The 23,796-nt window shown below is 53.4% G+C and overlaps 1 protein-coding gene across 1 annotated transcript in view; it reads right to left on the bottom strand.

Annotated features, from left to right (window-relative positions):
- Positions 1-23,796, bottom strand: part of nfxl1 (nuclear transcription factor, X-box binding-like 1) — a 100,919-nt gene that overhangs the window by 9,242 nt on the left and 67,881 nt on the right. Inside the window, 2 exon segments of the mRNA XM_065021169.1 lie at positions 10,334-10,403; positions 12,353-12,519. Of these exon segments, the coding sequence (XP_064877241.1) occupies positions 10,334-10,403; positions 12,353-12,519 (237 nt within the window).

Here is a 23,796-nt window from a genome sequence, read left to right as displayed (position 1 = left end):
CCCACTCCCACTGGCTAACCCTAACCCGCCCCTCTCTCCACTCCCACTGGCTAACCCTAACCCTAACCCGCCCCTCTCTCCACTCCCACTGGCTAACCCTAACCCGCCCCTCTCTCCACTCCCACTGGCTAACCCTAACCCTAACCCCCTCTCTCCACTCCCACTGGCTAACCCTAACCCGCCCCTCTCTCCCTCCCACTGGCTAACCCTAACCCGCCCCTCTCTCCACTCCCCACTGGCTAACCCCTAACCCTAACCCCCCTCTCTCCCTCCCACTGGCTAACCCTAACCCGCCCCTCTCCACTCCCACTGGCTAACCCTAACCCTAACCCACCCCTCTCCACTCCCACTGGCTAACCCCTAACCCTAACCCGCCCCTCTCTCCACTCCCACTGGCTAACCCTAACCCTAACCCCCCCTCTCCCTCCCACTGGCTAACCCTAACCCGCCCCTCTCTCCACTCCCACTGGCTAACCCTAACCCTAACCCAGCCCCTCTCTCCACTCCCACTGGCTAACCCTAACCCCGCCCCTCTCTCCACTCCCACTGGCTAACCCCCTAACCCACCCCCTCTCTCCACTCCCACTGGCTAACCCTAACCCACCCCCCTCTCTCCACTCCCCCTAACTGGCTAACCCTAACCCACCCCTCTCTCCACTCCCACTGGCTAACCCTAACCCACCCCTCTCTCCACTCCCACTGGCTAACCCTAACCCACCCCTCTCCACTCCCACTGGCTAACCCTAACCCACCTAACCCCCCTCTCCACTCCCACTAACCCTAACCCACCCCCCTCTCCTCCCACCTAACCCTAACCCACCCCTCTCTCCACTCCCACTGGCTAACCCTAACCCACCCCTCTCCACTCCCACTGGCTAACCCTAACACTAACCCACCCCTCTCTCCACTCCCACTGGCTAACCCTAACCCGCCCCTCTCTCCACTCCCACTGGCTAACCCTAACCCGCCCCTCTCTCCACTCCCACTGGCTAACCCTAACCCACCCCTCTCTCCACTCCCACTGGCTAACCCTAACCCGCCCCTCTCTCCACTCCCACTGGCTAACCCTAAACCCTAACCTAACCCTAACCCGCCCCTCTCTCCACTCCCACTGGCTAACCCTAACCCGCCCCTCTCTCCACTCCCACTGGCTAACCCTAACCCGCCCCTCTCTCCACTCCCACTGGCTAACCCTAACCCGCCCCTCTCTCCACTCCCACTGGCTAACCCTAACCCTAACCCGCCCCTCTCTCTCCCACTCCACTCCCACTGGCTAACCCTAACCCTAACCCGCCCCTCTCCACTCCCACTAACTGGCTAACCCTAACCCGCCCCTCTCTCCACTCCCACTGGCTAACCCTAACCCGCCCCCTCTCCACTCCCACTGGCTAACCCCTAACCCGCCCCTCTCTCTCCACTCCCACTGGCTAACCCTAACCCTAACCCGCCCCTCTCTCCACTCCCACTGGCTAACCCTAACCCGCCCCTCTCTCCACTCCCACTGGCTAACCCTAACCCGCCCCTCTCTCCACTCCCCCTAACCTAACCCTAACCCTAACCCGCCCCTCTCTCCACTCCCACTGGCTAACCCTAACCCGCCCCTCTCCACTCCCACTGGCTAACCCTAACCCTAACCCGCCCCTCTCTCCACTCCCACTGGCTAACCCTAACCCGCCCCTCTCTCCACTCCCACTGGCTAACCCTAACCCACCCCTCTCTCCACTCCCACTGGCTAACCCTAACCCACCCTCTCTCCCTCCCACTGGCTAACCCTAACCCACCCCTCTCCACTCCCACTGGCTAACCCTAACCCTAACCCACCCTCTCTCCACTCCCACTGGCTAACCCTAACCCGCCCCTCTCCACTCCCACTGGCTAACCCTAACCCGCCCCCTCTCTCCCACTCCCACTGGCTAACCCTAACCCTAACCCGCCCCTCTCCACTCCCACTGGCTAACCCTAACCCTAACCCACCCCTCTCTCCACTCCCACTGGCTAACCCTAACCCGCCCCTCTCCACTCCCACTGGCTAACCCTAACTAACCGCCCCCTCTCTCACCCCTCTCCACTCCCACTGGCTAACCCTAACCCACCCCTCTCTCCACTCCCACTGGCTAACCCTAACCCGCTAACCCCCCCCTCTCTCCACTCCCACTGGCTAACCCTAACCCGCCCCTCTCTCCACTCCCACTGGCTAACCCTAACCCGCCCCTCTCCACTCCCACTGGCTAACCCTAACCCTAACCCGCCCCTCTCCACTCCCACTCCCACTGGCTAACCCTAACCCCCTCTCTCCACTCCCCACTCCCACTGGCTAACCCTAACCCGCCCCTCTCTCCACTCCCACTGGCTAACCCTAAACCCGCCCCTCTCTCCACTCCCACTGGCTAACCCTAACCCGCCCCTCTCTCCACTCCCACTGGCTAACCCTAACCCTAACCCGCCCCTCTCTCCACTCCAACTGGCTAACCCTAACCCGCCCCTCTCTCCACTCCAACTGGCTAACCCTAACCCGCCCCCTCTCTCCACTCCCACTGGCTAACCCTAACCCTAACCCTAACCCTAACCCACCCCTCTCCTCCCACTGGCTAACCCTAACCCGCCCCTCTCTCCACTCAACTGGCTAACCCTAACCCGCCCCTCTCTCCACTCCCACTGGCTAACCCTAACCCTAACCCTAACCCGCCCTCTCTCCACTCCCACTGGCTAACCTAACCCGCCCCTCTCCACTCCCACTGGCTAACCCTAACCCTAACCCGCCCCCTCTCCACTCCCACTGGCTAACCCTAACCCTAACCGCCCCTCTCTCCACTCCCACTGGCTAACCCTAACCCACCCCTCTCTCCACTCCCACTGGCTAACCCTAACCCACCTCTCCACTCCCACTGGCTAACCCTAACCCCCCCCTCTCCACTCCCACTGGCTAACCCTAACCCTAACCCTAACCCACCCCTCTCTCCACTCCCACTGGCTAACCCTAACCCGCCCCTCTCCACTCCCACTGGCTAACCCTAACACTAACCCACCCCTCTCTCACTCCCACTGGCTAACCCTAACCCGCCCCTCTCTCCACTCCCACTGGCTAACCCTAACCCGCCCCTCTCTCCACTCCCACTGGCTAACCCTAACCCACTAACCCTAACCCACCCCTCTCTCCACTCCCACTGGCTAACCCTAACCCGCCCCTCTCTCCACTCCCACTGGCTAACCCTAACCCGCCCCTCTCTCCACTCAACCCGCCCCCACTCCCACTGGCTAACCCCCTAACCCGCCCCTCTCTCCACTCCCACTGGCTAACCCTAACCCTAACCCTCTCCACTCCCCTCTCTAACCTGCCCCTCTCCACTCCCACTGGCTAACCCTAACCCCCCTCTCTCTCCCACTCCCACTGGCTAACCCTAACCCGCCCCTCTCTCCACTCCCACTGGCTAACCCTAACCCTAACCCGCCCCTCTCTCCACTCCCACTGGCTAACCCTAACCCGCCCCTCTCTCCACTCCCACTGGCTAACCCTAACCCTAACCCGCCCCTCTCTCCACTCCCACTGGCTAACCCTAACCCGCCCCTCTCTCCACTCCAACTGGCTAACCCTAACCCGCCCCTCTCTCCACTCCCACTGGCTAACCCTAACCCTAACCCGCCCCTCTCTCCACTCCCACTGGCTAACCCTAACCCGCCCCTCTCCACTCCCACTGGCTAACCCCTAACCCCTAACCCGCTAACCCCTCTCCACTCCCACTGGCTAACTCCCCCTAACCCTAACCCGCCCCCTCTCTCCACTCCCACTGGCTAACCCTAACCCTAAACCCGCCCCTCTCTCCACTCCCACTGGCTAACCCTAACCCGCCCCCCTCTCTCCACTCCCACTGGCTAACCCTAACCCGCCCCTCTCTCCACTCCCACTGGCTAACTAACCCTAACCCACCCCTCTCTCCACTCCCACTGGCTAACCCTAACCCGCCCCTCTCTCCACTCCCACTGGCTAACCCTAACCCTAACCCTCTCCCCCTAACCCCTAACCCGCCCCCCACTCCCACTGGCTAACCCTAACCCACCCCTCTCTCCACTCCCACTGGCTAACCCTAACCCTAACCCCTAACCCACCCCTCTCCACTCCCACTGGCTAACCCCTAACCCTAACCCCTCTCTCCACTCCCACTGGCTAACCCTAACCCGCCCTCTCTCCACTCCCACTGGCTAACCCTAACACTAACCCACCCTCTCTCCACTCCCACTGGCTAACCCTAACCCGCTAACCCCTAACCCGCCCCTCTCTCCACTCCCCCTCTCTCCACTCCCACTGGCTAACCCTAACCCGCCCCTCTCTCCACTCCCACTGGCTAACCCTAACCCGCCCCTCTCCACTCTCCCACTCCCCCTAACCCTAACCCGCCCCTCTCTCCCTCCCCCACTGGCTAACCCTAACCCGCCCTCTCTCCACTCCCACTGGCTAACCCTAACCCTAACCCCCTCTCTCCACTCCCACTGGCTAACCCTAACCCTAACCCGCCCCTCTCTCCACTCCCACTGGCTAACTCTAACCCGCCCCTCTCTCCACTCCCACTGGCTAACCCTAACCCTAACCCGCCCCTCTCTCCACTCCCACTGGCTAACCCTAACCCTAACCCGCCCCTCTCTCCACTCCCACTGGCTAACCCTAACCCGCCCCTCTCTCCACTCCCACTGGCTAACCCTAACCCGCCCCTCTCTCCACTCCCACTGTGACCACAGCAGTGGAAAGAGGACACTCTTGGCAGCCACAAAATGAAGAAATTATTAAACTGATTCTGGACAATCAAATTGAATATGTAAATAAGGATGGTTCGCTAAGGCCTGGTTCGGTTAAGGCTGGGTTTGGCTAAGGCCTGGTTTGGATAAGGCCTGGTTAAGGCCTGGTTTCGCTAAGGCCTGGTTCGGTTAATGCCTGGCTTTGTTAAGGCCTGGTTTGGTTAAGGCCTGGTTTGGTTAAGGCCTGGTTTGGTTAAGGCCTGGTTTGGTTAAGCCCTGGTTTGGTTAAGGCCTGGTTAAGGCCTGGTCAAGGCCTGACTTCGTTAAGGCCTGGCTTGGTTAAGGTTTGGTTAAGGCCTGGCTTGGTTAAGGTTTGGTTAAGGCCTGGCTTGGTCAAGGCCTGGCTTGGTCAAGGCCTGGTTTGGTTAAGGCCTCCTCAAGAAGGAACGAACTGGGGTAACAGACAGTAATGTCTCAGCAGTGAGTAACAGACAGTAATGTCTCAGCAGTGAGTAACAGACAGTAATGTCTCAGCAGTGAGTAACAGACAGTAATGTCCCAGCAGTGAGTAACAGACAGTAATGTCTCAGCAGTGAGTAACAGACAGTAATGTCCCAGCAGTGAGTAACAGACAGTAATGTCCCAGCAGTGAGTAACAGACAGTAATGTCTCAGCAGTGAGTAACAGACAGTAATGTCTCAGCAGTGAGTAACAGACAGTAATGTCTCAGCAGTGAGTAACACCAGACAGTAATGTCTCAGCAGTGAGTAACACCAGACAGTAATGTCTCAGCAGTGAGTAACAGACAGTAATGTCTCAGCAGTGAGTAACACCAGACAGTAATGTCTCAGCAGTGAGTAACACCAGACAGTAATGTCTCAGCAGTGAGTAACACCAGACAGTAATGTCTCAGCAGTGAGTAACACCAGACAGTAATGTCTCAGCAGTGAGTAACACCAGACAGTAATGTCTCAGCAGTGAGTAACACCAGACAGTAATGTCTCAGCAGTGAGTAACACCAGACAGTAATGTCTCAGCAGTGAGTAACACCAGACAGTAATGTCTCAGCAGTGAGTAACACCAGACAGTAATGTCTCAGCAGTGAGTAACACCAGACAGTAATGTCCCAGCAGTGAGTAACACCAGACAGTAATGTCTCAGCAGTGAGTAACACCAGACAGTAATGTCTCAGCAGTGAGTAACACCAGACAGTAATGTCTCAGCAGTGAGTAACACCAGACAGTAATGTCTCAGCAGTGAGTAACACCAGACAGTAATGTCTCAGCAGTGAGTAACACCAGACAGTAATGTCTCAGCAGTGAGTAACACCAGACAGTAATGTCTCAGCAGTGAGTAACACCAGACAGTAATGTCTCAGCAGTGAGTAACACCAGACAGTAATGTCTCAGCAGTGAGTAACACCAGACAGTAATGTCTCAGCAGTGAGTAACACCAGACAGTAATGTCTCAGCAGTGAGTAACACCAGACAGTAATGTCTCAGCAGTGAGTAACACCAGACAGTAATGTCTCAGCAGTGAGTAACACCAGACAGTAATGTCTCAGCAGTGAGTAACACCAGACAGTAATGTCTCAGCAGTGAGTAACACCAGACAGTAATGTCTCAGCAGTGAGTAACACCAGACAGTAATGTCTCAGCAGTGAGTAACACCAGACAGTAATGTCTCAGCAGTGAGTAACACCAGACAGTAATGTCTCAGCAGTGAGTAACACCAGACAGTAATGTCTCAGCAGTGAGTAACAGACAGTAATGTCCCAGCAGTGAGTAACACCAGACAGTAATGTCTCAGCAGTGAGTAACACCAGACAGTAATGTCTCAGCAGTGAGTAACACCAGACAGTAATGTCTCAGCAGTGAGTAACACCAGACAGTAATGTCCCAGCAGTAAGTAACAGACAGTAATGTCTCAGCAGTGAGTAACACCAGACAGTAATGTCTCAGCAGTGAGTAACACCAGACAGTAATGTCTCAGCAGTGAGTAACACCAGACAGTAATGTCTCAGCAGTGAGTAACACCAGACAGTAATGTCTCAGCAGTGAGTAACAGACAGTAATGTCTCAGCAGTGAGTAACAGACAGTAATGTCTCAGCAGTGAGTAACAGACAGTAATGTCCCAGCAGTGAGTAACACCAGACAGTAATGTCTCAGCAGTGAGTAACAGACAGTAATGTCTCAGCAGTGAGTAACAGACAGTAATGTCTCAGCAGTGAGTAACAGACAGTAATGTCCCAGCAGTGAGTAACAGACAGTAATGTCTCAGCAGTGAGTAACACCAGACAGTAATGTCTCAGCAGTGAGTAACATACAGTAATGTCCCAGCAGTGAGTAACACCAGACAGTAATGTCTCAGCAGTGAGTAACAGACAGTAATGTCTCAGCAGTGAGTAACAGACAGTAATGTCTCAGCAGTGAGTAACACCAGACAGTAATGTCTCAGCAGTGAGTAACAGACAGTAATGTCTCAGCAGTGAGTAACAGACAGTAATGTCTCAGCAGTGAGTAACAGACAGTAATGTCTCAGCAGTGAGTAACAGACAGTAATGTCTCAGCAGTGAGTAACAGACAGTAATGTCTCAGCAGTGAGTAACACCAGACAGTAATGTCTCAGCAGTGAGTAACACCAGACAGTAATGTCTCAGCAGTGAGTAACACCAGACAGTAATGTCTCAGCAGTGAGTATCACCAGACAGTAATGTCTCAGCAGTGAGTAACACCAGACAGTAATGTCTCAGCAGTGAGTAACACCAGACAGTAATGTCTCAGCAGTGAGTATCACCAGACAGTAATGTCTCAGCAGTGAGTAACAGACAGTAATGTCTCAGCAGTGAGTAACAGACAGTAATGTCTCAGCAGTGAGTAACAGACAGTAATGTCTCAGCAGTGAGTAACACCAGACAGTAATGTCTCAGCATATCTGCCTTGGAAGTTTCAGGACTGTTATTTCTATAAATGAATGAAAAGCATATTTTTGGGGGGTGAGGGGGGGTTTGGCATCAATTTTATTTATTGACTTTTTTAGCGGGCAAAAGCTGCTAACGGAAAGGCTGAGAAAAAGGCCGTGTGGATATCTTAGTGTGTGTGTGTTAGTGTGTGTGTGTGGATATCTTAGTGTGTGTGTGTTAGTGTGTGTGTGTGGATATCTGATGTTCTTGGAATGGTTCGCTGAGAGGCCGTCACAGCTCCTGCCACCAAAATTGTTCCCAGGTGTGTGTGTGTGTGTGTTAGTGTGTAAGTTGACTGTGTACGTGTTAGTGTTGTGTTAGTGTGTGTCAGTGTGTGTCAGTGTGTTAGTGTGTGTCAGTGTGTGTGTGTGTCAGTGTGTGTGTGTGGGTTGTGTGTGTGTGTGGACTGTGTGTGTGTCAGTGTGTGTGTGTGTCAGTGTGTGTGTGTGGACTGTGTGTGTGTGTGGACTGTGTGTGTTAGTGTGTGTGTGTTAGTGTGTGTGTTTGTGTGGACTGTGTTTGTGTGTGTTAGTGTGTGTGTGTATTAGTGTGTGTGTGTGTGTGTTAGTGTGTGTTAGTGTGTGTGTGTGTGTGTGTGGACTGTGTGTGTGTGGACTGTGTGTGTGTGTGTGTGTGGACTGTGTGTGTGTGTTAGTGTGTGTGTGTGTTAGTGTGTGTGTGTTAGTGTGTGTGTGTTAGTGTGTGTGTGTGTGTGTGTGTGTTAGTGTGTGTGTTAGTGTTAGTGTGTGTGTTAGTGTGTGTTAGTGTGTGTGTGTGTGTGGACTGTGTTTGTGTGCAACCTTAAAACATAAACACACTGGCGCCACTGAGCTGCATCGATTACCCATCAGTGGAAAAACATGCTCTCAGAGTTAGAGGGGGGGAGGGGGAGAGGGAGAGGGGGAGAGGGGGAGTGGAGGAGAGGGTGGGAGGAGGGAGAGGGGGAGAGAGAGAGGGGGAGAGGGAGAGAGAGAGGGGGAGTGGAGGAGAGGGTGGGAGAGGGAGAGGGGTGGAGGGAGGGAAGGGAGGGGAGGGGAAGGGAGAGGGGGAGAGGGAGAGGGGTGGAGGGAGGGGGAAGGGAGGGGGAGAGAGAGGGGAGAGAGAGGGGGAGAGAGAGAGGGGAGGGGAGTGGAGGAGAGGGTGGGAGAGGGAGAGAGGGAGAGAGAGGGGGAGAGAGAGAGGGGGAGAGGGAGAGAGAGAGGGGAGAGGGAGAGAGGGAGAGAGAGGGAGAGGGGTGGAGGGAGGGGAAGGGAGGGGGAGAGGGAGAGGGGTGGAGGGGGAAGAGGGAGGGGGGGGAGTGGAGGAGAGGGTGGGAGAGGGGAGAGAGAGGAGGGGAGAGGGAGAGAGAGAGGGGGAGAGGGAGAGGGGGAGAGGGAGAGAGGGAGAGAGGAGGGGGAGGAGAGGGAGGGGGAGAGGGGTGGAGGGAGGGGAAGGGAGAGGGGGAGAGGGAGAGGGGTGGAGGGAGGGGAAGGGAGAGGGGGAGAGGGAGAGGGGTGGAGGGAGGGAAGGGAGAGGGTGAGATAAGGAGAGGGGGAGAGGGTGAGATAAGGTAACTTTCATCAATAGACGGACACATAGAAACACAGACAGTGATCTGATCTGACTGGGAAGGCAAGAGACTGCTCCAACTACCCACCCAGTCACTCTACCCACCCAGTCACTCTACCCACCCAGTCACTCTACCCACCCAGTCACTCTACCCACCCAGTCACGCTACCCACCCAGTCACTCTACCCACCCAGTCACTCTACCCACCCAGTCACTCTACCCACCCAGTCACGCTACCCACCCAGTCACGCTACCCACCCAGTCACTCTACCCACCCAGTCACGCAACCCACCCAGTCACGCAACCCACCCAGTCACGCTACCCACCCAGTCACGCTACCCACCCAGTCACGCTACCCACCCAGTCACTCTACCCACCCAGTCACGCTACCCACCCAGTCACTCTACCCACCCAGTCACTCTACCCACCCAGTCACTCTACCCACCCAGTCACTCTACCCACCCAGTCACGCTACCCACCCAGTCACTCTACCCACCCAGTCACTCTAACCACTTTAGAGAGACCCACACAGAGAGAGGACTGTAGAGAGACCCACACAGAGAGAGGACTGTAGAGAGACCCACACAGAGAGAGGACTGTAGAGAGACCCACACAGAGAGAGGACTTTAGAGAGACCACACAGAGAGAGGACTGTAGAGAGACCCACACAGAGAGAGGACTTTAGAGAGACCCACAGAGAGAGGACTTTAGAGAGACCACACAGAGAGAGGACTGTAGAGAGACCCACACAGAGAGAGGACTTTAGAGAGACCCACACAGAGGGAGGACTTTAGAGAGACCCACACAGAGAGAGGACTGTAGAGAGACCCACACAGAGAGAGGACTGTAGAGAGACCACACAGAGAGAGGACTGTAGAGAGACCCACAGAGAGAGGACTGTAGAGAGACCCACACAGAGAGAGGACTTTAGAGAGACCCACACAGAGAGAGGACTTTAGAGAGACCCACACAGAGGGAGGACTTTAGAGAGACCCACACAGAGAGAGGACTGTAGAGAGACCCACACAGAGGGAGGACTTTAGAGAGACCCACACAGAGAGAGGACTGTAGAGAGACCCACACAGAGAGCATACCTGTTTAGGACATTGGTTCTTACAGGACCCCAGATGAGCTTTAGTCTCATCTTCCGCACTTCTGAACGTCCTAGAGAAAGGGCAGTAGATAATGACAGATGTTGACAGGCAGTGATATATAGATGTTGACAGACAGTGATATATAGATGTTGACAGACAGTGATATATGTTGAGAGACAGTGATATATAGATGTTGACAGACAGTGATATATAGATGTTGACAGACAGTGATATATGTTGAGAGACAGTGATATATAGATGTTGACAGACAGTGATATATGTTGAGAGACAGTGATATATAGATGTTGACAGACAGTGATATATGTTGAGAGACAGTGATATATAGATGTTGACAGACTGATATATAGATGTTGAGAGACAGTGATATATAGATGTTGAGAGACAGTGATATATAGATGTTGACAGACAGTGATATATAGATGTTGACAGACAGTGATATATAGATGTTGACAGACAGTGATATATAGATGTTGACAGACAGTGATATATAGATGTTGACAGACAGTGGTATATAGATGTTGACAGACAGTGATATATAGATGTTGACAGACAGTGATATATAGATGTTGACAGACAGTGATATATAGATGTTGACAGACAGTGGTATATAGATGTTGACAGACAGTGATATATAGATGTTGACAGACAGTGATATATAGATGTTGACAGACAGTGATATATAGATGTTGACAGACAGTGATATATAGATGTTGAGAGACAGTGATATATAGATGTTGACAGACAGTGGTATATAGATGTTGACAGACAGTGATATATAGATGTTGACAGACAGTGATATATAGATGTTGAGACAGTGATATATAGATGTTGACAGACAGTGATATATAGATGTTGACAGACAGTGATATATAGATGTTGACAGACAGTGATATATAGATGTTGACAGACAGTGGTATATAGATGTTGACAGACAGTGATATATAGATGTTGACAGACAGTGATATATAGATGTTGACAGACAGTGATATATAGATGTTGACAGACAGTGGTATATAGATGTTGACAGACTGATATATAGATGTTGACAGACAGTGATATATAGATGTTGACAGACAGTGATATATAGATGTTGACAGACAGTGATATATAGATGTTGAGACAGTGATATATAGATGTTGACAGACAGTGATATATAGATGTTGACAGACAGTGATATATAGATGTTGACAGACAGTGATATATAGATGTTGACAGACAGTGATAGATGTTGACAGACAGTGATAGATGTTGGCAGACAGTGATATATAGATGTTGACAGACAGTGATACATAGATGTTGACAGACAGTGATATATAGATGTTGACAGACAGTGATACATAGATGTTGACAGACAGTGATACATGTTGACAGAAAATGAGAGTGATTGATGTTGACTGCTGAGGATGGATCCAACATAACTCTGAAATTTTCATTGATTCTAGTTCATATGTGTACACACATGGATCTGTGGTACTGACTGACAGTAGGCTGATCTTCTAGTGTGTGTAACGTGTGTGTATAACGTGTGTGTGACGTGTATGTGTGTGTGTGTGTGACGTGTGTATAACGTGTGTGTGACGTGTATGTGTGTGACGTGTATGTGTGTGTGTGTGACGTGTGTGTATAACGTGTGTGTGACGTGTATGTGTGTGTGTGTGACGTGTGTGTGTGTGTATAACGTGTGTGTGACGTGTATGTGTGTGTGTGTGACGTGTGTGTGTGTGACGTGTGTGTGTGTGACGTGTGACGTGTGTGTGTGTGACGTGTGTGTGTGTGTGACGTGTGTGTGTGTGTGTGACGTGTGTGTGTGTGTGTGTGACGTGTGTGTGTGTGTGTGAGACGTGTGTGTGTGACGTGTGTGTGTGACGTGTGTGTGTGACGTGTGTGTGTGTGACGTGTGTGTGTGTGTGACGTGTGTGTGTGTGTGTGTGTGTGACGTGTGTGAGTCGTGTGTCGTGTGTCGTGTGTGTGTGTGTGTGTGTGTGTGTGGAGACGTACAGGCAGTCGATGTAGAGCAGGGAGATCTTGCAGTGACAGCGTTGTCGGGTCATCTGTTGGCAGGGGGGGCACGACCCCGGGTGGCATGCCAACAGGCACGGGTGGGGACAGCCAGGGGGGCGAGGGTTAACACACCCCTCCTCACACACCACACACTCTGGACCCGCCTGGAGAGAGAGGGAGAAAGTAAAGAAAGAGGGGGAGTGAGTGAGTGAGTGAGTGAGTGAGTGAGTGAGTGAGTGAGTAGAGGTTAAAGGGGCAATCAATAAAATCAAGCACACTGCCATGCAATCTCCATAGACAAACATTAGTAGTAGAATGGCCTTACTGAAGAGCTCAGTGACTTTCAACTTGGCACCGTCACAGGATGCCACCTTTCCAACAAGTCAGTTCCTCAAATGTCTGCCCTGCTAGAGCTTCCCCGATCAACTGTAAGGGCTGTTATTGTGAAGTGGAAACGTCTAGGAGCAACAACGGCTCAGCAGTGAAGTGGTAGGCCACACAAGCTCACAGAACGGGACCGTCGAGTGCTGAAGCGCGTAAAAATCGTCTGTCCTCAGTTGCAACACTCAGTACCGAGTTCCATACTGACTCCGGAAGCAACGTCAGCACAGGAACTGTTAGTTTCATGATCACCATTGGCAATACCAAGCGTTGGCTGCCCCAATGCATAGTGCCAACTGTAAAGTTTGGTGGATGAATAATGGTCTGGGGCTGTTTTTCATGGTTCGGGCCCCTTAGTTCCAGTGAAGGGAAATCTTAATGCTACAGCAGACAATGACATTCTAGACTATTCTTTGCTTCCAACTTTAGTTTAGCGAAGATCCTTTCCAATGCCCCGTGTTCAAAGCGAGGTTCATACAGAAATGGTTTGTCGGGGCCTACCGAGTGGCATAGTGGTCTAAGGCATCGCAGCAGGAGTCACTACAGACCCGGGTTTGATCCCAGAGAGGTGGCGCACAATTGGCCCAGTGTCGTACAGGTTAGGGGAGGGTTTGGCCCAGTGTCGTACGGGTTAGGGGAGGGTTTGGCCCAGTGTCGTCCGGGTTAGGGGAGGGTTTGGCCCAGTGTCGTACGGGTTAGGGGAGGGTTTGGCCCAGTGTCGTACGGGTTAGGGGAGGGTTTGGCCCAGTGTCGTACGGGTTAGGGGAGGGTTTGGCCCAGTGTCGTTCGGGTTAGGGGAGGGTTTGGCCGTGTCGTACGGGTTAGGGGAGGGTTTGGCCCAGTGTCGTCCGGGTTAGGGGAGGGTTTGGCCCAGTGTCGTCCGGGTTAGGGGAGGGTTTGGCCCAGTGTCGTACGGGTTAGGGGAGGGTTTGGCCCAGTGTCGTACGGGTTAGGGGAGGGTTTGGCCCAGTGTCGTCCGGGTTAGGGGAGGGTTTGGCCCAGTGTCGTACGGGTTAGGGAGGTTTGGCCCAGTGTCGTCCGGGTTAGGGGAGGGTTTGGCCCAGTGTCGTACGGGTTAGGGAGGGTTTGGCCCAGTGTCGTACGGGTTAGGGGGAGGGTTTGGCCCAGTGTCGTCCGGGTTAGGGAGGGTTTGGCCCAGTGTCGTACGGGTTAGGGGAGGGTTTGGCCCAGTGTCGTACGGGTTAGGGGAGGGTTTGGCCCAGTGTCGTACGGGTTAGGGGAGGGTTTGGCCCAGTGTCGTCCGGGTTAGGGGAGGGTTTGGCCCAGTGTCGTCCGGGTTAGGGGAGGGTTTGGCCCAGTGTCGTACGGGTTAGGGGAGGGTTTGGCCGGCAGGGATGTCCTTGTCCCATCACGCTCTAGCGACTCCTGTAGTGGTCTGGGAGCACACTGAAACGGTTGCCAGTTATACAGTGTTTCCTCCGACACATTGGTGCAGCTTGGCATGGCTCTTAACCGTCGCCTCTCCTGAGTCCGTACGGGAGTTGCAGACTGTAACTACCAATTGGATGTCACGAAATTGGGGAGAAAAACAGGTGTAAAAAAAGTAAAATTGTAGAAGAACTTGACTGGCAGATCTCCTTACCTCAACCCTATTTAACACCTTTGGGAGGAATTGGAACGCTGACTACGAGCCGAATCACCCAACATCAAATCATATTGGTCACACGCGCTGAATACAACAGGTGTAGTAGACCTTACAGTGAAATGCTGAATACAACAGGTGTAGACCTTACAGTGAAATGCTGAATACAACAGTGTGTAGACCTTACAGTGAAATGCTGAATACAACAGGTGTAGACCTTACAGTGAAATGCTGAATACAGGTGTAGTAGACAGTGGTGAATAGTAGACCTCACAGTGAAATGCTGAATACAACAGGTGTAGTAGACCTCACAGTGAAATGCTGAATACAACAGGTGTAGTAGACCTTACAGTGAAATGATGAATACAACAGGTGTAGTAGACCTTACAGTGAAATGCTGAATACAACAGGTGTAGGTAGACCTCACAGTGAAATGCTGAATACAACAGGTGTAGTAGACCTCACAGTGAAATGCTGAATACAACAGGTGTAGTAGACCTCACAGTGAAATGCTGAATACAACAGGTGTAGTAGACCTCACAGTGAAATGCTGAATACAACAGGTGTAGTAGACCTCACAGTGAAATGCTGAATACAACAGGTGTAGTAGACCTCACAGTGAAATGCTGAATACAACAGGTGTAGACCTTACAGTGAAATGCTGAATACAACAGGTGTAGACCTTACAGTGAAATGCTGAATACAACAGGTGTAGACCTTACAGTGAAATGCTGAATACAACAGGTGTAGTAGACCTTACAGTGAAATGCCGAATACAACAGGTGTAGTAGACCTTACAGTGAAATGCCGAATACAACAGGTGTAGTAGACCTTACAGTGAAATGCCGAATACAACAGGTGTAGTAGACCTTACAGTGAAATGCTGAATACAACAGGTGTAGTAGACCTCACAGTGAAATGCTGAATACAACAGGTATAGTAGACCTCACAGTGAAATGCTGAATACAACAGGTATAGTAGACCTCACAGTGAAATGCTGAATACAACAGGTGTAGTAGACCTCACAGTGAAATGCTGAATACAACAGGTGTAGTAGACCTCACAGTGAAATGCTGAATACAACAGGTATAGTAGACCTCACAGTGAAACTGAATACAACACAGTGAAATGCTGAATACAACAGGTGTAGTAGACCTCACAGTGAAATGCTGAATACAACAGGTATAGTAGACCTCACAGTGAAATGCTGAATACAACAGGTGTAGTAGACCTTACAGTGAAATGCTGAATACAACAGGTGTAGTAGACCTCACAGTGAAATGCTGAATACAACAGGTGTAGTAGACCTTACAGTGAAATGCTGAATACAACAGGTGTAGTAGACCTTACCGTGAAATGCTGAATACAACAGGTGTAGTAGACCTTACAGTGAAATGCTGAATACAACAGGTGTAGTAGACCTTACTGTGAAATGCTTACTTACAAGCCCCTAACCAACAATGCAGTTTCAAAAAAGATAATAATAAGAATAAGAGATAAAAGTAAAAAGTAATTAATGAGCAGCAATATATACAGGGCCGGTTAGTTGAGGTAATATGTACATGTAGGTAGAGTTATTGAAGTGACTCTGCATAGATGACAACAGAGAGTAGCAGTGGTGTAAAGAGGGGAGGGGGCACTTAAATAGTCTGGGTAGCCATTTGATTAGCTGTTCAGGAGTCTTATGGCTTGAGGGGGTAGAAGCTGTTTAGAAGCCTCTTGGACCTAGACTTGGTGCTCCGGTACCGCTTGCAGTGTGGTAACAGAGAGAACAGTCTACGACTAGGGTGGTTGGAGTCTTTGACAATTTTTATGGCCTTCTTCTGACACCGCCTGGTATAGAGGTCCTGGATGGCAGGAAGCTTGGTCCCAGTGATGTACTGGGCCGTACGCACTACCCTCTATAGGGCCTTCCTCTGACACCGCCTGGTATAGAGGTCCTGGATGGCAGGAAGCTTGGCCCCAGTGATGTACTGGACCACACGCACTACCCTCTGTAGCACCTTGCGGTCTGAGGCCGAGCAGTTGCCATACCAGGCGGAGATGCAACCGGTCAGGATGCTCTTGATGGTGCAGCTGTAGAACCTTTTGAGGATCTGGGGACCCATGCCAAATCATTTTCAGTCTCCTGAGGGGAAATAGGTTTTGTTGTGCCCTCTTCACGACTGTCTTGGTGTGTTTGGACCATGTTAGTTTGTTGGTGATGTGGGCACCAAGGAATTTGAAGCTCTCAACCTGCTCCACTACAGCCCAGTCGATGAGAATGGGGGCGTGCTCGGTCCTAATTTTCCTGTAGTCCACAATCATCTCCTTAGTCTTGGTTACGTTGAGTGAGAGGTTGTTGTCCTGGCACCACGCGGCCAGGTCTCTGACCTCCCTATAGGCTGTCTCGTCGATGTCGGTGATCAGGCCTACCAATGTTGTGTTTAGAGTAATTACATGTATAGGTCTCCTGATTTAAACCCGATCGAATTTGTTTGGTATCAACTGAAAACATTCATCCTATCACTGTTGTTTTTGGCAAATTGAATGATTGTGTTGGAGTCGTGCCTGGCCGTGCAGTCATGAGTGAACAGGGAGTAGAGGAGGGGGCTGAGCACGCACCCCTAAGGGGCCCCCGTGTTGAGGATCAGCGTGCCGGATGTGTCAGTGCCCGACCTCACTAATGCTCTTGTGGCTGAATGGAAGCAAGTCCCAACAGCAATGTTCCAACATCTAGTGGAAAGCCTTCCCAGAAGAGTGGAGGCTGTTATAGCAGCAATGTTCCAACATCTAGTAGAAAGCCTTCCCAGAAGAGTGGAGGCTGTTATAGCAGCAATGTTCCTACATCTAGTGGAAAGCCTTCCCAGAAGAGTGGAGGCTGTTATCGCAGCAAAGGGGGATATATATATAGCAAATTATTCTATAAAATGCCCCTTAGAGATCCTCTCCTTCACAGCTGTTGATCCTATCCCTCCTTCACAGCTGTTGATCCTATCTCTCCTTCACAGCTGTTGATCCTATCTCTCCTTCACAGCTGTTGATCCTATCCCTCCTTCACAGCTGTTGATCCTATCCCTCCTTCACAGCTGTTGATCCTATCCCTCCTTCACAGCTGTTGATCCTATCTCTCCTTCACAGCTGTTGATCCTATCTCTCCTTCACAGCTGTTGATCCTATCTCTCCTTCACAGCTGTTGATCCTATCCCTCCTTCACAGCTGTTGATCCTATCCCTCCTTCACAGCTGTTGATCCTATCCCTCCTTCACAGCTGTTGATCCTATCCCTCCTTCACAGCTGTTGATCCTATCTCTCCTTCACAGCTGTTGATCCTATCTCTCCTTCACAGCTGTTGATCCTATCTCTCCCTCACAGCTGTTGATCCTATCCCTCCCTCACAGCTGTTGATCCTATCTCTCCCTCACAGCTGTTGATCCTATCTCTCCCTCACAGCTGTTGATCCTATCTCTCCCTCACAGCTGTTGATCCTATCTCTCCCTCACAGCTGTTGATCCTATCTCTCCTTCACAGCTGTTGATCCTATCTCTCCTTCACAGCTGTTGATCCTATCTCTCCTTCACAGCTGTTGATCCTATCTCTCCTTCACAGCTGTTAATCCTATCTCTCCTTCACAGCTGTTGATCCTATCCCTCCTTCACAGCTGTTGATCCTATCCCTCCTTCACAGCTGTTGATCCTATCTCTCCTTCACAGCTGTTGATCCTATCTCTCCTTCACAGCTGTTGATCCTATCTCTCCTTCACAGCTGTTGATCCTATCGTTCCTTCACAGCTGTTGATCCTATCGTTCCTTCACAGCTGTTGATCCTATCTCTCCTTCACAGCTGTTGATCCTATCTCTCCTTCACAGCTGTTGATCCTATCTCTCCCTCACAGCTGTTGATCCTATCTCCTTCACAGCTGTTGATCCTATCTCTCCTTCACAGCTGTTGATCCTATCTCTCCTTCACAGCTGTTGATCCTATCCCTCCTTCACAGCTGTTGATCCTATCTCTCCTTCACAGCTGTTGATCCTATCCCTCCTTCACAGCTGTTGATCCTATCTCTCCTTCACAGCTGTTGATCCTATCTCTCCTTCACAGCTGTTGATCCTATCTCTCCTTCACAGCTGTTGATCCTATCTCTCCTTCACAGCTGTTGATCCTATCTCTCCTTCACAGCTGTTGATCCTATCTCTCCTTCACAGCTGTTGATCCTATCGCTCCTTCACAGCTGTTGATCCTATCCCTCCTTCACAGCTGTTGATCCTATCCCTCCTTCACAGCTGTTGATCCTATCCCTCCTCCACAGCTGTTGATCCTATCCCTCCTTCACAGCTGTTGATCCTATCTCACAGCTGTTGATCCTATCTCTCCTTCACAGCTGTTGATCCTATCTCTCCTTCACAGCTGTTGATCCTGTCGCTCCTTCACAGCTGTTGATCCTATCCCTCCTTCACAGCTGTTGATCCTATCCCTCCTTCACAGCTGTTGATCCTATCCCTCCTTCACAGCTGTTGATCCTATCTCTCCTTCACAGCTGTTGATCCTATCTCACAGCTGTTGATCCTATCTCTCCTTCACAGTTGTTGATCCTATCTCTCCTTCACAGCTGTTGATCCTATCTCACAGCTGTTGATCCTATCCCTCCTTCACAGCTGTTGATCCTATCCCTCCTTCACAGCTGTTGATCCTATCTCTCCTTCACAGCTGTTGATCCTATCTCTCCTTCACAGCTGTTGATCCTATCTCTCCTTCACAGCTGTTGATCCTATCTCTCCTTCACAGCTGTTGATCCTATCCCTCCTTCACAGCTGTTGATCCTATTTTTAAATAAGGAGGCCATTTGTTTTTCAGTACATTCATCTCCATGACTGACCAAAACGTGTTCTCTCTCTCTGTCCCTCTGAAGCTGATATGGAGAGCAATATGCTGGGAAGATCAGATCTCAAAAACATATTCAATATTCAACAAATCACATATCGTATCATGAGGTCCCTGGCATTTCCCAGCTCTGATAATCTGTGCACACACACACACACACGTTGTGATAAAGTTCATTGCCAAATGCGGCCATCGCCGGCGTCTCCACCAATCACGAAACAGGACTTAGTGCCATGCTGTGATGTCACAGAGCATTCCACGGTGGAAAGTTCCAGAACGAACACAGAGACGTTCCAAGATGGAGGCGAGAGCGCCTGTTGTTCCGCCATAAGAACAATAGGCTGTGATGTCACAGGGGGTGGGAGGAGCATTCCGTTCGCAGACGTCCTCCCTGCAAGACAATCTGTTTGTGTGCAGGAGAGGAGTGACGGGGTGCTTAAGAAGGGTTTCTCCACGTCTCCGCCTAATCCTAACGAGCTTCCCTTAACGGAGAAATGTGTCCCCACCTCCCGTCCCCGTCCTCCCCAGCACTATCACCTCCCGTCCCCGTCCCCGTCCTCCCCAGCACTATCACCTCCCGTCCCCGTCCTCCCCAGCACTATCACCTCCCGTCCCCGTCCTCCCCAGCACTATCACCTCCCGTCCCCGTCCTCCCCAGCACTATCACCTCCCGTCCCCGTCCTCCCCAGCACTATCACCTCCCATCCCCGTCCCTGTCCCTGTCCTCCCCAACACTATCACCTCCCGTCCCCGTCCTCCCCAGCACTATCACCTCCCGTCCCCGTCCTCCCCAGCACTATCACCTCCCGTCCCCGTCCTCCCCAGCACTATCACCTCCCGTCCCCGTCCCTGTCCTCCCCAACACTATCACCTCCCGTCCCTGTCCTCCCCAGCACTATCACCTCCCGTCCCCGTCCTCCCCAGCACTAACACCTCTCGGTCCCTGTCCTCCCCAGCACTATCACCTCTCGGTCCTGTCCTCCCCAACACTATCACCTCCCGTCCCCGTCCTCCCCAGCACTATCACCTCCCGTCCCGTCCTCCCCAACACTATCACCTCCCGTCCCCGTCCTCCCCAGCACTATCACCTCCCGTCCAAGTCCTCCCCAGCACTATCACCTCCCGTCCCTGTCCTCCCCAGCACTATCACCTCCCGTCCCCGTCCTCCCCAGCACTATCACCTCCCGTCCCCGTCCTCCCCAGCACTATCACCTCCCGTCCCCGTCCCCGTCCTCCCCAGCACTATCACCTCCCGTCCCGTCACTGTCCTCCCCAACACTATCACCTCCCGTCCCTGTCCTCCCCAGCACTATCACCTCCCGTCCCCGTCCTCCCCAGCACTATCACCTCCCGTCCCCGTCCCTGTCCTCCCCAGCACGATCACCTCCCGTCCCCGTCCTCCCCAGCACTATCACCTCCCGTCCCCGTCCTCCCCAGCACTATCACCTCCCGTCCCCGTCCTCCCCAGCACTATCACCTCCCGTCCCCGTCCTCCCCAGCACTATCACCTCCCGTCCCTGTCCTCCCCAGCACTATCACCTCCCGTCCCTGTCCTCCCCAGCACTATCACCTCCCGTCCCCGTCCTCCCCAGCACTATCACCTCTCGGTCCCTGTCCTCCCCAGCACTATCACCTCTCGGTCCCGTCCTCCCCAACACTATCACCTCCCGTCCCCGTCCTCCCCAGCACTATCACCTCCCGTCCCCGTCCTCCCCAGCACTATCACCTCCCGTCCCCGTCCTCCCCAGCACTATCACCTCCCGTCCCCGTCCTCCCCAGCACTATCACCTCCCGTCCCCGTCCTCCCCAGCACTATCACCTCCCGTCCCCGTCCTCCCCAGCACTATCACCTCCCGTCCCCGTCCTCCCCAGCACTATCACCTCCCGTCCCCATCACTGTCCTCCCCAACACTATCACCTCCCGTCCCTGTCCTCCCCAGCACTATCACCTCCCGTCCCCGTCCTCCCCAGCACTATCACCTCTCGGTCCCTGTCCTCCCCAGCACTATCACCTCTCGGTCCCGTCCTCCCCAGCACTATCACCTCCCGTCCCCGTCCTCCCCAGCACTATCACCTCCCGTCCCCGTCCTCCCCAGCACTATCACCTCCCATCCCCGTCCTCCCCAGCACTATCACCTCCCGTCCCCGTCCTCCCCAGCACTATCACCTCCCGTCCCCGTCCTCCCCAGCACTATCACCTCCCGTCCCGTCCTCCCCAGCACTATCACCTCCCGTCCCCGTCCTCCCCAGCACTATCACCTCCCGTCCCCGTCCTCCCCAGCACTATCACCTCCGTCCCGTCACTGTCCTCCCCAACACTATCACCTCCGTCCCTGTCCTCCCCAGCACTATCACCTCCCGTCCCCGTCCTCCCCAGCACTATCACCTCCCGTCCCCGTCCTCCCCAGCACTATCACCTCCCGTCACTGTCCTCCCCAACACTATCACCTCCCGTCCCTGTCCTCCCCAGCACTATCACCTCCCGTCCCGTCCTCCCCAGCACTATCACCTCCCGTCCCGTCCCTGTCCTCCCCAGCACTATCACCTCCCGTCCCGTCCTCCCCAACACTATCACCTCCCGTCCCCGTCCTCCCCAACACTATCATCTCTCGGTCCCGTCCCCGTCCTCCCCAACACTATCACCTCCCGTCCCCGTCCTCCCCAACACTATCACCTCCCGTCCCGTCCCCGTCCTCCCCAACACTATCACCTCTCGGTCCCGTCCCTGTCCTCCCCAGCACTATCACCTCCCGTCCCCGTCCTCCCCAACACTATCACCTCTCGGTCCCCGTCCCTGTCCTCCCCAGCACTATCACCTCCCGTCCCCGTCCTCCCCAACACTATCACCTCTCGGTCCCCGTCCCTGTCCTCCCCAGCACTATCACCTCTTGGTCCCCGTCCTCCCCAGCACTATCACCTCCCGTCCCCGTCCTCCCCAGCACTATCACCTCCCGTCCCCGTCCTCCCCAACACTATCACCTCCCGTCCCCGTCCTCCCCAGCACTATCACCTCTTGGTCCCCGTCCTCCCCAGCACTATCACCTCTCGGTCCCCATCCTCCCCAGCACTATCACCTCTCGGTCCCTGTCCTCCCCAGCACTATCACCTCTCGGTCCCTGTCCTCCCCAGCACTATCACCTCCCGTCCCCGTCCTCCCCAGCACTATCACCTCTCGGTCCCTGTCCTCCCCAGCAATATCACCTCCCGTCCCCGTCCTCCCCAACACTATCACCTCTCGGTCCCCGTCCCTGTCCTCCCCAGCACTATCACCTCCCGTCCCCGTCCTCCCCAGCACTATCACCTCCCGTCCCCGTCCTCCCCAACACTATCACCTCCCGTCCCCGTCCTCCCCAGCACTATTACCTCCCGTCCCTGTCCTCCCCAGCACCATCACCTCTCGGTCCCCGTCCTCCCCAGCACTATCACCTCCCGTCCCCGTCCTCCCCAGCACTATCACCTCCCGTCCCTGTCCTCCCCATCACTGTCCTCCCCATCACTATCACCTCTTGGTCCCCGTCCTCCCCAGCACTATCACCTCTTGGTCCCCGTCCTCCCCAGCACTACCACCTCCCGTCCCCGTCCTCCCCAGCACTACCACCTCCCGTCCTCCCCAGCACTATCACCTCCGTCCCCGTCCTCCCCAGCACTATCACCTCCCGTCCCTGTCCTCCCCATCACTGTCCTCCCCATCACTATCACCTCTTGGTCCCCGTCCTCCCCAGCACTATCACCTCTTGGTCCCCGTCCTCCCCAGCACTACCACCTCCCGTCCCCGTCCTCCCCAGCACTACCACCTCCCGTCCCCGTCCTCCCCAGCACTATCACCTCCCGTCCCCGTCCTCCCCAACACTATCACCTCCCGTCCCTGTCCTCCCCAGCACTATCACCTCTTGGTCCCCGTCCTCCCCAGCACTATCACCTCTAGGTCCCGTCCTCCCCAGCACTATCACCTCCCGTCCCTGTCCTCCCCAGCACTATCACCTCCCGTCCCTGTCCTCCCCAGCACTATCACCTCCCGTCCCTGTCCTCCCCAACACTATCACCTCCCGTCCCCGTCCTCCCCAGCACTATCACCTCTCGGTCCCTGTCCTCCCCAGCACTATCACCTCTCGGTCCCCGTCCTCCCCAACACTATCACCTCCCGTCCCCGTCCTCCCCAACACTATCACCTCCCGTCCCCGTCCTCCCCAACACTATCACCTCCCGTGTTCACCACGTCAGTCTGGTAATCAGAGGTTGTAATACTCGGTCCCCGTCCTCCCCAACACTATCACCTCTCCGTGTTCACCACGTCAGTCTGGTAATCAGAGGTTGTAATACTCGGTCCCGCGGACCCCAGAGTAACAGCGTACCGCACGACAGGCACACACAAGCAATCATGTGAGACATTCCGCACACGCTTGTGTGTGTGTGTGTGTGTGTGTTAGGGAGAGTAATAGAAGACTATAGGCAGTGCATTCATAGAGCATTCATAACCATTCATAACCATTCATAACCATTCATAACCTTTCATAACCATTCATAGAGCATTCATAACCATTCATAACCATTCATAACCTTTCATAACCATTCATAGAGCATTCATAACCATTCATAG

The sequence above is a fragment of the Oncorhynchus nerka genome, linkage group LG8 (genome assembly GCF_034236695.1).
Source record: "Oncorhynchus nerka isolate Pitt River linkage group LG8, Oner_Uvic_2.0, whole genome shotgun sequence".
In the NCBI taxonomy this organism is placed as follows: Eukaryota; Metazoa; Chordata; class Actinopteri; order Salmoniformes; family Salmonidae; genus Oncorhynchus; species Oncorhynchus nerka.
This window is presented reverse-complemented; position numbering and strand designations above follow the sequence as displayed.